The 13,771-nt window shown below is 43.5% G+C and overlaps 1 protein-coding gene across 1 annotated transcript; it reads right to left on the bottom strand.

The window, feature by feature from the left end:
- Window positions 1–5,756: 5,756 nt before the first annotated feature.
- LOC125541155 (peroxidase 2-like) lies at window positions 5,757–7,624 on the bottom strand. The gene is made up of 2 exons (XM_048704624.1): window positions 6,766–7,624; window positions 5,757–6,670 (listed from the first exon to the last, which is right to left on the bottom strand). The coding sequence occupies exons 1-2, from the start codon at window positions 7,567–7,569 to the stop codon at window positions 5,918–5,920; spliced, it is 1,557 nt and encodes a 518-aa protein (XP_048560581.1). The 5' UTR covers window positions 7,570–7,624; the 3' UTR covers window positions 5,757–5,917.
- Window positions 7,625–13,771: the final 6,147 nt, after the last annotated feature.

The following is a 13,771-nucleotide window of genomic DNA, read 5'->3' as shown; positions in this document are numbered from 1 at the left end:
CATTACATCGCGATTGCATTGCATACAATAAAGCGACAACCATATGGCTCCTGCCAGTTGCCGATAACTCGGTTACAAAACATGATCATCTCATACAATAAAATTCAGCATCATGCCTTGACCATATCACATCACAACATGCCCTGCAAAAACAAGTTATACGTCCTCTACTTTGTTGTTGCAAGTTTTACGTGGCTGCTACGGGCTTAAGCAAGAACCAATCTCACCTACGCATCAAAACCACAACGATAGTTTGTCAAATAGACTCCGTTTTAACCTTCGCAAGGACCGGGCGTAGCCACACTTGGTTCAACTAAAATTGGAGAGACAGTCGCCCGCAAGCCACCTATGTGCAAAGCACGTCGGGGGAACCGGTCTCGCGTAAGCGTACGCGTAATGTTGGTCCGGGTCATCTCGTCCAACAATGCCGCCGAACCAAAGTATGACATGCTGGTAGGAAGTATGACTTATATCGCCCACAACTCACTTGTGTTCTACTCGTGCATATAACATCAACATAAATAACCTAGGCTCTGATGCCACTGTTGGGTTTCGTAGTAATTTCAAAATTTTCCTACGCACACGCAAGATCATGTGATGCATAGCAACGAGAGGGGAGAGTGTTGTCTACGTACCCACGCAGACCGACTGCGGAAGCGTTGACACGACGTAGAGGAAGCAGTCGTACGTCTTCACGATCCAACCGATCAAGCACCGAATCTACGGCACCTCCGAGTTCGAGCACACATTCAGCTCGATGACGATCCCCGGACTCCGATCCAGCAAAGTGTCGGGGAAGAGTTCCGTGAGCACGACGGCGTGGTGACGATCTTGATGTACTACAGCAGCAGGGCTTCGCCTAAACTCCCGCTACAGTATTATCGAGGACTATGGTGGCTGGGGGCGCCGCACACGGCTAAGGAATAGATCACGTGGATCAACTTGTGTGTTCTTTGGGGTGCCCTGCCTCTGTATATAAAGGACTAAGGGGGGGAGGCTGGCCGGCAAGGAGGGCGCGCCAGGAGAGTCCTACTCCCTCTGGGAGTAGGATTCCCCCCCCCCCAATCCTAGTTGGAATAGGATTCCTTGAGGGGGAAAGAGAGAGAGGGGGCCGGCCACCTCTCCTAGTCCTAATAGGACTAGGGGAAGGGGGGAGGCGCACAGCCACCTTGGGCTGCCCCTTTCTCCTTTCCACTAAAGCCCACTAAGGCCCATATAGCTCCCGGGGGGTTCCGGTAACCTCCCGGTACTCCGGTAAAATCCAATTTCACCCGGAACACTTCCGATATCCAAACATAGGCTTCCAATATATCAATCTTTATCGTCTCGACCATTTCGAAGACTCCTCGTCATGTCGTGATCACATCCGGGACTCCAAACAACCTTCGGTACATCAAAATGCATAAACTCATAATATAACTGTCATCGTAACCTTAAGCGTGCGGACCCTACGGGTTCGAGAACAATGTAGACATGACCGAGACACGTCTCCGGTCAATAACCAATAGCGGGACCTGGATGCCCATATTGGCTCCTACATATTCTACGAAGATCTTTATCGGTCAGACCGCATAACAACATACGTTGTTCCCTTTGTCATCGGTATGTTACTTGCCCGAGATTCGATCGTCGGTATCCAATACCTAGTTCAATCTCGTTACCGGCAAGTCTCTTTACTCGTTCGTAATACATCATCTCGCAACTAACTCATTAGTTGCAATGCTTGCAAGGCTTATGTGATGTGCATTACCGAGAGGGCCCAGAGATACCTCTCCGACAATCGGAGTGACAAATCCTAATCTCGAAATACGCCAACCCAACATCTACCTTTGGAGACACCTGTAATGCTCCTTTATAATCACCCAGTTACGTTGTGACGTTTGGTAGCACCCAAAGTGTTCCTCCGGCAAACGGGAGTTGCATAATCTCATAGTCATAGGAACATGTATAAGTCATGAAGAAAGCAATAGCAACATACTAAACGATCGGGTGCTAAGCTAATGGGAATGGGTCATGTCAATCAGATCATTCAACTAATGATGTGATCCTGTTAATCAAATAACAACTCCTTTGTCTATGGTTAGGAAACATAACCATCTTTGATTAACGAGCTAGTCATGTAGAGGCATACTAGTGACACTCTGTTTGTCTATGTATTCACACATGTATTATGTTTCCGGTTAATACAATTCTAGCATGAATAATAAACATTTATCATGAAATAAGGAAATAAATAATAACTTTATTATTGCCTCTAGGGCATATTTCCTTCAATCCTTTTGTTGCATACTTATATATTGCTTATGTATGTATTGTCTGTTGTTTGGCTTGTGCATAGAGATGTCGTCGTATGTCGTGTACAAGGGTAAGGTTCCCGGAATCTACGACGACTGGGAGGAGTGTCGGAGACAGGTTCATTGTTTCAGCGGTAACAGTTACAAAGGGTACACCACTAGGGCGGAGGCGGAATCTAGATACGCCCGCTATCTAGCGGGAGAGAGGAGGGAGCATTGGAGGAACCGGATGAAGACCAGTTTCATCGCGATGATGCTCATCGTGATGACCGCAGCTCTCTTCTATGTGATGGTAGTTTAGATGATCGGTATCGACTTGTAATGTGAAGACAAACTCGATACTCGCGGTCTCGAGACTTGTAATGTTTTATCTTTGTTCGGTCTTTTGAATTCGGAGACTAATATGATGAATTGTATTCGGAGACTAATCTTCTATTGTATTCGATGAATCTGCTGTTACTGTGTGCTACTATCTATATTCTGTCAAATAATATATTTTGTAAACTGTGCAAAAATCAGAAAAGTAAAAAAAACCTAATATTCATACTAATGGCGCATCACCAAACAGTGCGCCATTAGTATGCCAAAGTATACTAATGGCGCATCACCAAACAGTGCGCCATTAGTATGCCAAGTATACTAATGGCGCATCCACCCACAGTGCGCCATTAGTGTGCCAAAGCACATGGTTAAATATGGCCCCTAGGAGGCATACTAATGGCGCATGGTGTTCTATGCTAATGGCGCACTGGGTGGTGCGCCATTAGTATACAAAATACTAATGGCGCATCAGTGGTGCGCCATTAGTAATAAATACTAGTGGCGTGATACTAATGGCGCACCAGTGATGCGCCATTAGTAGGCAAAACTGGTGCGCCATTAGTAGGCCTTTTCCTAGTAGTGATCCCCATCTCTCACGCATCGTCCCTCCTCAGCGCCATCCTCGTCATTCTCCTCGCTGTCCCGGCTCTCTCCTCCGCTAGACTGCCTCTGCTCCACATCGCAGTGCGGCGTTCCGCACGTAGGCCTCATGGGGACTAGCCCATAAGCTGCTCGTGGAGGACCTTGCAAACTGCATAGCCGTGTTTATATCTAGCGGGATTTGACCCTACTTAACCTACAATTGTGGCCTGATGTCGACCTTGTCGAAGCTTCCTCTATTCGAGAAGGAAGCGACCAAGAGTGGAGAACCACAGGTTTCGCCCACCCCATCTTTCATCTGACCTAATGTTTGAATCATCTCCTCATAATACTGTACAACTTCTGCGTAACTAGTTGATTTCCAACATAATTGTTCTCTATAATTTGCATGAGCTATGTATGTCAAATACCTTAGTCTATCCCATGTTTGTGGGTGTGATTTTGTGTCATTCATTATCTATTTGGTCACTAAACCGCCGCCTTTTTTCACCTCTTTGGTGTATATGTTCGAAGATGAAGACACCACGGGTGGCAGGTTGTATGAATCAGCCCCCATCTGATCTCGGTTCTGATTATCCTCATAAATATCATGTTTAACCTTTCCGTGCTTCATACATATTGTATTTTTGCATCATCAGTCCACATATTTTGATTTGTATTTGCCATGACTCTTCTTCAGTACAGTTTGCTTCATACATTTCAGACTTGTGCTTGTACATTATGGTTAGTTTGCTTGGTTGGCATGCTTCATGAGTGCTTGTAGACATCATGTTATAAATTAATCGACAACTAACTCATGCTTCCTGAATTTCACATATATTATGCACAAGGTGCATGTTGTCACCCCTTTCTAATCATAGTTCGGATGACTACGTATAAATATTTTGTATTTCCATTTCAGAAAATGTGCTTCCACTATGTAGAAATTACGTTACAGTTGTATAAATCTGATGCATCCAAATTTTCATGGTTTATATGAATCATACATGTGATTCTTCATGGTGCACAGTTTGCTTAGTTATGTTTTTTCACCATATACAGCTTCATTTTATTTGGTTTGCTTCATTTCCATATTTTGTATTGTATCGTAAGCATCATGTTTGTATCCAAAGCAAACAGCTCATACTTCTAAATTTCTGCAACGTTAACGGGAGCGGAAACACATGCACTGCCATGGTGGCCGGTGCTGGGCATGGTGTGTGGCATGCGATCAAGCATCTCAGTGCCGAGTATGTATTGGATGTATGTTTGATCTACGTAATGGTTCGATGTTTAGCTTGTTGTATGTTTAAACTTTGCATGTTTAAGTTTGAATCGGAGTACACAATGTGAGATTGAAATAGTTTGCATATTTTTTTAAAAAAATAAGTAGTTTTGATGTTTTTAAAGATAGTAGAAACACATACGCTCATCTGTACACACATACACCCATCCCTATGAATGCACACACAAACACCCTACCCTTATGAGCATATCCGAGAGACTGAGTCGGCACTTCATCTTGAGATTGGCGAAGTCGCAACAGACGCCTACGTAGTCGACAGGAATGTCTCCTCTCACTAAACGCACATCGCCGGAATGCCTGAAATAAATTCAGGAGAATGCGAGCACCAATGACAACTCTAGGACTTGCTCTAGTGGGCAAGGGACACCACTACCCTCTTAACCATCTAACCACGGGTTGGTTCGCGAGTTTCATGTTTTGGTGCTCAATTTTAAGGCAGCTGTTGGAGGCGCTCAATTTGTCATGCCTTAAAAAGCACTTTTTGTGCTCTATATTTTACGTGAAGCACTTTTTGCTTCCCTAAAATAGGGCAGCTATTGGATCTGACTGCCTTTCTATGTGTGGGTTCTTTGTTGTGTTGCTCTTAAAAACTTTGTCACATTTTTTTCTTCTATGGTAATCACATGCAGCTCTCCTACATGGTTTTAAAAATGTTTTTTTTTTGGAGAAATGATTGCAAACTTGAAAGTACTAAAACCGAGTATTTCAAAATACATTGAGGTGAACATGGTTTCATTTGCACCCATGTGAATAGTAAGATCTAGAAAAATATTAGAGAAATTCATATTTGAATTATGGGGTATCAAACTAGGCTGACCATTCTACTCGCGTGAGAAGTTACATGAAGGAATGACACCCATTGTATTTTTAGTGAAGAAAATACAGATATTACTATTCATTCAAACAGTGTTTGTTCAACATCAGTTTTGTCATTTTTGTGCAGAATATCATGATGACATTTCTTCATAAAACTTCATACCCAAGTATACCGGTCGACTATATATGGTAAAAAAGATCAGATTTATTTTATTTTTTATATTTTTAGAATTTACTATTCATAATGGGGGCTTCCAGGAAACCATGTTTCAGAAGTCCGCGTCCAAGTTTCAGTCTCTACCTAAGTGTTCAAATGATACTCCGTATTCACAAAGACAAACAAGGTTGGAATATTATGGTCTGCTTTGCCGCTAGAACCAATAGAACCTATATACTTGGTGTAAATGTATTTTGTAGTTCCAAGTTTCTCACTCCATATATACGCCAAAAGAATTCCAAACAGATGTACTACATTTTGCATGTCCTAGTCTGAAAAAAATAAACCGGAAAAAAATCATCACCAACGGCGTGCATGTGCCGAATGTGGCATCGAACAATTCATGAGACCTTCTTACGATGAACCACCTGATCGATCGACACGTCACACTTTGTTGACGATCCAGCATTTCTTCCTGATCTCGCCGTCGGCGCTGGTCTTGACCCCGACGCCGCCCATCTTCACCATCGCCGCCGCAAACTTCTTCTCCCACAGCCCACTGACATGAGCGTTATCGAGCACCATCCTCGCCGTCTCGTTCGACGCCATGAGCGCCGCGTCGGAGGTGAACAGCACCTTGTGGTCCACGGCGTTCTGGTAGTACTGCCGGTCCAGGTCGTCGGGGGTCTTGAAGTCCTGCATCGCCGAGGGGTCGCTGCTGCTGCACTGCTCCCGCAGGGAGCTCGCGAACTCGGGGTCCATGTCGGAGGGGTTGGGGGGGATGCGGTCGTGGAAGGACGAGCAGCTGGAGCGGCCGACGGAGTGCGCGCCGGAAAGGGTGACCATGTCCTCGAGGCTCAGCCCCTTGGCGTGGAAGCTCTTGTTGAGCTGCTGGAGGCCGGAGGTGGGCGACGGCAGGTTGAGGGTGGTCTCGTTGGCGAAAGACACGCGCCCGTCGTAGCGGCCGGCCGGCATCGGGAAGTAGGCGGCCGTGCGGTTGGTGAGGAAGAAGGTGGCGTCGCGGCCGGCGAAGGCGAGGACGTCCGCACAAGAGACAACTCCGGGGCAGGCCTCCTCGAGCGCCGCCTTTGCCGCGTCGATGACCTCGAAGCCTCGGAGGGTCTTGTTCGGCGGGCCCTTCAACTCTGTCGGCTCGCCGGAGCCGGTCGTGTTGAGGAGAACGGAAGCATCGCACCCCTGAGCGATCACGTCACGCACAGCACGTAAGAATGGAGGAATGCTTAATATTGATCAGACTAATTAGAAGAGATGTGAGCGTCTGGATTATTTACCCGGACGAAGCAGTCGTGGAAGAAGAGACGGATGAGCCCCGCGCCGGTGCCGCGATTCTTCTCCGTGGCGTTCTTCACGGCCTCCCTGACAATGGCCTCCGCATTTGGGCAGGAGTAGCTGTAGTGACCGACACTGAGCCCTGAAACGGGAGTGCTTGGGCTGGGAGAGTTACTGGGAGGATAAGGGGCTGGAGCAGGGCTATCCGGGCTTGGGCTTGGGCTTGGGCTAGGGCTTGAAATATACGGTGCTGGACTAGGGCTAGGGCTGGCAGGATTGGGTTGCCTTGGATTGATCGGGCTTGGGCTAGGAAGATATGCGGGTTGGCTAGGGCTTGGGCTCGGTGGATAAGCAATAGTAGTGCTCGGGCTCAATGGGCTTGGACTAATGGTAGGAGGATGACTAGGTGGACTTGGGTCAGGTGAATATGTGGGTGGGGTTTGACCAGACACGCTTGGACTAGGGCTAGGAAGGTACTCCGGTGAGCTTGCGCTCGGGGCACTGGAAGAAGCAGACGGAGGAAGAGCGGGTTGGCTGACACTCGGTGGATATACCGGCGGGCTTCGGCTCGGTGCGCCTAGGTCGACGCTAGGACTAGGAGGCTGAGCGAGCGGGCTCGGGCTCAACACAATCGGGCTCGGCATGGGTTGGCTGGGGCTGGCACCTGGAGGATAACTGATCGCCTTCAAGCTCGCCGGGGCCGAGCTTGCAGAATACGCCGGTGACTCCGCAGGCGAGCCATTGTCACCTTGGCACGCCACGGATCCCAGCAACGCGAGCAAGGCGAGGGCGGCGATCTTCACCATCTCAGCTACTGCTATCTCTACTGCTGTTCGTAACTGTGTTCGCTATCTGCAACAACTTGTGTGGCTGGACTAAGGGCGAAGAGCTACGACCGTCCTACATATAGCTCAGGAGCGCCGGAGGAGACGAGGAATGTACGCGGAATGTCTCCGGGCAATCCGGGGAAGCCTCACGTGGCGAAGGTTGTGAAGTCAAGGGCCGGAACATGGCAGCGGCACCGAGTAGTTCCCAGCTCAATCAATTGACGCTGACACGTCTAGTTGCCTAATTGCTCCGCTATGCCGACTGGCACGCAATCATTTGCGGAGGAAACTAGATGGGGAATAATCATCGTTCTTCTGTTCTGCAGCTGTAACGCGGGACGCATGTACAAAACTAGGATGGTTGTAAGTGTGTAATACACGCCGCGTACAAAACTGGTTGATGACAACCGGCCAAGGTTGCTTCCTCATTGATTCAAGTAGAAAATTTGATACTAAAATGGATGCATTGATCGGTGTCGGTGTCGGTGTGTAAACAAGTGCATCGCACAGCCAGCAAGCTGCTGTTGTTGTTTTTGTTGTTTTTTGGTGGGGGGTAAGGTTGCTGAATTGTAGCGGCTCCAAATGTCATGGTGTTGGCTTTTGCCTATGCTAGCTATATCAGCGGCCAGCTGCTTAATTAGCTTAGCGTAGTTTTGGCCTGCGATGGTGACAGTGCTGGTGGTGCAGCCCGCCTTCGTCTCTGTTTCTTGCCCCTGTTTTCATCTTCTTGTACTACCACACTCGTGTATGCATCCAGGCGTACTGCCCAAAGATGAGTAAGATGTGTATGTCGTGCCACCTATTGTGATGCCAGGCACAAAGGAAAGGAGAAATAAAACCAAGCTGCAGTGCGGGTTTGACGCACCCACCAGACGCAGTGGCGCAGGATTCGCCAGGGATCCACTTTGTCGTCCCCGTCGTCCTCGGCAAACTAAAATGAAAATGTTATGGATTTGCAATGTGACCTTAAATGAATTTGCCATATGACCAAATGATTTTGCCATGTTATGAACGAAAAAACCTATAGAAAAAGGAAAATGTTAAGAATGTGCCATGTGACAATAGTAGAATTTGCCGTATGAACAAATATGAATTTGCCATGTGACAATAATGAAATTTGTCCTGTGAACAGAAAAATGAATTTGCTTTGTTTTTTTTTTTGCAAAAACGAATTTGCTATGTTATGGATACAAAGAAGAATAATTTACCATTATAAATGGCAAAACCTATATAAAATCCTATGCAAATCATGGCAAAAATGCCATAGGTGAAAAAAAAACTAAAGTGGAGCACAAATTTTCCATGGCAAAAATCATAATTACTTGATGTTGTCTCGTTACAAAATTTTCTAGAATTGCCATTGCAACAGAATTATGTTTGGAAAATGTCATGGCAAAGAAATACAATTGAAAGAATGAACATTACACAAACAAAATAAGGACAATAACTGCCATGGCAGATGTATATTAAAATTGCTTTTAATGAAAATTGACATGCTTTGTATCAGAAATTTGTCATGTATGAAAAAAATAACAATAAGTATGACCAAAATTGCCATGCTTGTATAAGAAATTTTGCCATGTTTGTAAAAGTAATAAGTTTGTTCTTCACTCAAATGAAAAAAAAAACTATTTCTTCCGCTGGTAGTGTCATTGGCGGAAATTGCCATGGCAAATGCATATTAAATTTGCCATGTTATTTAAAAATTAAAATTGATGGCAAAAAATTAGTGCATTACACCATAGCATGCTCGCAATTTCAAATAATAATAATAATAATAATAATAATAATAATGCCTCCTTGCAAGGCGGAATGAGGTTGGGTTTGTTGGGGAACGTAGTAATTTCAAAAAAATACCTATGCACACGCAAGATCATGGTGATGCATAGCAACGAGAGAGGAGAGTATCGTCTACGTATCCTCATAGACCGTAAGCGGAAGCGTTATGAGAACGCGGTTGATGTAGTCGAACGTCTTCAAGTTCCGACCGATCCAAGTACCGAACACACGGCACCTCCGAGTTCAGCACACGTTCAACTCGATGACGTCCCACGAACTCCGATCCAGCAGAGCTTCACGGGAGAGTTCCGTCAGCACGACGGCGTGATGACGGTGATGATGTTGCTACCGACGCAGGGATTCGCCTAAGCACCGCTACGATATGATCGAAGTGGATTATGGTGGGGGGGGGGCACCGCACACGGCTTGAAACAATCAACTTGTGTGTTCTAGGGTGCCCTCATGCCCCCGTATATAAAGAAGCAAGGAGGGAGGGAGGCCGGCCCTTGCAGGGCGCGCCAGGAGGAGGAGTCCTCCTCCTAGTAGGAGTAGGACTCCCCATTCCTACTCCTACTAGGAGGAGGAAAGGAAGGAGGTGAGGGAGAAGGAAGGAGAGGGAGGAAAGGAGGAAAGGGGAGCCGGCCCCCTAGTCCAATTCGGTTTGGGCTAGGGGGAGCGCGCGCCCTACCTCCTCTCTTCCACCACTTGGCCATGAGGCCCAATACTTGTTCCCCGTATTCCCGTAACTCTCCGGTACTCCGAAAAATACCCGAATCACTTGGAACCTTTTCGATGTCCAAATATAGTCGTCCAATATATCATCTTTACATATCGACCATTTCGAGACTCCTCATCATGTCCCCGATCTCATCCGGGACTCCGAACTACCTTCGATACATCAAATCACATAAACTCATAATATCGATCGTCACCGAACGTTAAGCGTGCGGACCCTACGGGTTCGAGAACTATGTAGACATGACCGAGACACGTCTCCGGTCAATAACCAATAGCGGAACCTGGATGTTCATATTGGCTCCTACATATTCTATGAAGATCTTTATCGGTCAAACCGCATAACAACATACATTGTTCCCTTTGTCATCGGTATGTTACTTGCCCGAGATTCGATCGTCGGTATCTCAATACCTAGTTCAATCTTGTTACCGGCAAGCCTCTTTACTCGTTTCCGTAATGCATCATCTCGCAACTAACTCATTAGTTGCATTGCTTGCAAGGCTTATAGTGATGTGCATTATCGAGAGGGCCCGGAGATACCTCTCCGACCATCGGAGTGACAAATCCTAATCTCGATCTATGCCAACTCAACAAGTACCATCGGAGACACCTGTAGAACACCTTTATAACCACCCAGTTACGTTGTGACGTTTGGTAGCACACAAAGTGTTCCTCCGGTAATCGGGAGTTGCATAATCTCATAGTCATAGGAACATGTATAAGTCATGAAGAAAGCAATAGCAGTAAACTAAAACGATCAAGTGCCAAGCTAACGGAATGGGTCAAGTCAATCACATCATTCTCCTAATGATGTGATCCAGTTTATCAAATAAAACCTCATGTCTATGGTTAGGAAACATAACCATCTTTGATCAACGAGCTAGTCAAGTAGAGGCATACTAGTGACACTCTGTTTGTCTATGTATTCACACATGTATTATGTTTCCGGTAAATACAATTCTAGCATGAATAATAAACATTTATCGTGAAATAAGGAAATAAATAATAACTTTATTATTGCCTCTAGGGCATATTTCCTTCAGGGTTTAGCGAGGAGTGGGGTATCTCTTTTAGGCGGTTGGTGCTATAGGTGTTTCTTCATCTTGGTGATCAAGAGGATTTTCTATTTCATCTGAAAAATATGTAATTTAAACTACCTTTCTCCCTCAATGAAAATGACAGGCAACTTTGCATTGCTTGTTTTGAAAAAAAAAACTTAGGTGCAACCTGTGCAACTGCACAAGGCTCCCCAAATCATGGCCCCCCTATTTTTACTAACTACAACCATTATTAAAGACTAATGGGTTAGTAAACATAAAAGCAAAAAGGGACTAACCAGCTGGCTGCTAGAGGAGATGCCTCTTGCGCCGGTTCCTTGAGTTAGCTCATGAAGATGCCATAGTGGGCCAGCCATCTAGCTCTTCCCTATGTTTCCCTCACTCATGCTCAGTTTTTTCTCTTCTCTAGGCATAGATCACTCGTTCCCTGACCTCGCCTTAGTCAGCGAAGTTGACCTTTGACCGCTAGATACTTGACGTCGAAGAAGATTCACAAAATTTTAAAAAACTTCATAGATGTGGAAAAAGTTTAGGGAAAAAATTGTGCATTTGACAAAGTCCAAAAAATTTAAATTAGTTAATAAATTTTAAAAAAGAACATCACAAAAATGAAAAGGTTGATGAATTTAGAAAAAAATTCACAACTGAAAAGGTTTGTCAATTTGAAAAAAAATCAATTTTAAGAAAGTTCATCAATTTTGAAAAAAAATTAAATTGATTTTAAAAAATTACCAAATTGAAAAAGTTCACGTGTTTGCAAAAAAAAAAATCACGGATTAAAAAATGAACAAGGCTTTGAAGAAACTATTCAAATTCGAAAATAGTTCACACGTTTAAAAAACATAAAACTAAAATCTAAATGAAAAAGAAAAAGAAAAAAGGAAGAGAAAAATGAAAATGAAAACAAAAAATAGAAATGGAAATTAAATAAAAAAACCATATTAAAACAGTAAAAAAACAAGCAAATACCAGCCTAGAAATCAGGCATGAACCTTCTACAAGGTTCCCAAAACCGGTGGAGTGGTGATAATAGGTCAGCTGCAGAAATCAGGCATGAACCTAACGAGTGGGGGTGTGCGCCCCCATACAATTTGGACTCTATTTGGTGCCTCAAGCGCCAAATAGTATTCGGGCTTCGCTAGGCTAGCTTCCCGCCGCATGGGGGTGGGCCAGCCCAGGGGCACATTCAGTCGCTAGCAACAGGTAGGTTAAGCACGTCCCGGTATCCTAGCATACATTACCATTTGTTTGTGGTTTTTCGCCTTTTATTCACTTTTTCTTTTTTTTTCTTTTTCTCTTCCAGGTTCGGTTTCTCTTCTATTTTTTATAGGTTAGTACTATAAACACTGTGTTGATACATGGTGAATATTTTCAAACAACACATTGAACATTTTTTAATATAAAATGAACACACCGAAGATTTCTTTTAACATACGGTGATCATTTTCTAATATAGGGTGAATTTTTGGAAATCCACACTGAACAAATTTGTAATATATAATGAACAATTTTTATATGCTGTTCACATTTTTCAACGTACGGTGAATTGTTCTTTTAAATATACAATGAACTTTTTCCTCATACACACCGAACATTCTCCGAAATGCCTGCTAATTTTTTTAAGAAGAAAGAGAAAATTAGAAAAAACGAGAGGAGAGGCAAAGAGAAGAAACATTTGTGAATTTGAAAAAAAGTTTGTGAATTCAAAAAGGGTTCACGAATTAGATTTATGTGAATTCAAAAAATGTTCAAGATTTTTTTAAAAGCTCATGAATTAAGAAAAGTTTCCATATTAAAAAACTCATTAATTCAAAAACTTCACAAATTTTGAAAAGTTCATGAATTAGAAAATTCAAAAATTCAAAAACTGTTCAAGCATTTCAAATTTTTGCGTGAACAAAATATTTTTCATGAATTAAAAATGCTCAAGAATTTGAAAATGTTTCAGGGATTCAAAAAAAGATCATGAATTCAAACAAGTGCATGTAAATAAAAAACTCATGAGTTCAAGGATTATTTGCAAATCCAAAACAATATTTATAAATTGAAAATTCTTTTCAAAATTTTGTAAAAAGACCATGAATTAAGAAAATCAGGAATTCGAAAAATATTAGTGATAATTTAAAAAACACGAATTCATAAAATGTTTGATACATTCAAAAATGTTCCACGAGATCAAATATATATCATGAAATATGATTTAAAAAAGTTCAGACATTCATGTAATGCTTGCAAATTTGAAAACTTTCAACTTTTGAAAATTGTCTACGAGTTTAATAAATGATTATGAATTGAAAATAATAAAACATAAAATATGAAAAAATAAATAAAAAACATTAACAGAAAAACTAGGAAAAACTGGTGGAAAAGCTAACAGAACCGAAAAACAAAAAGAAACAAGAAAATCAACCTGGAAGCTGCCGAAAATAGAAAAATTACTCCGTCAAACCTCAATAGAGTCGCTTGATGGGTTGGCCTCGGTAGGCGATCAAAGCGCTAGTGGTCACATAGAGCGATATATATCATTTGTTTATCCAGGCAGCGATTCCTAACCGCTAAACATATGCATCCTCCTCCTATTAGATATATGGACTATTGGATTTATT

Source organism: Triticum urartu, chromosome 2 (assembly GCF_003073215.2).
Source record: "Triticum urartu cultivar G1812 chromosome 2, Tu2.1, whole genome shotgun sequence".
Lineage (NCBI taxonomy): Eukaryota > Viridiplantae > Streptophyta > Magnoliopsida > Poales > Poaceae > Triticum > Triticum urartu.
Note: the sequence above shows the minus strand (reverse complement) of the source record. Positions and strands in the feature narration are given on the sequence as shown.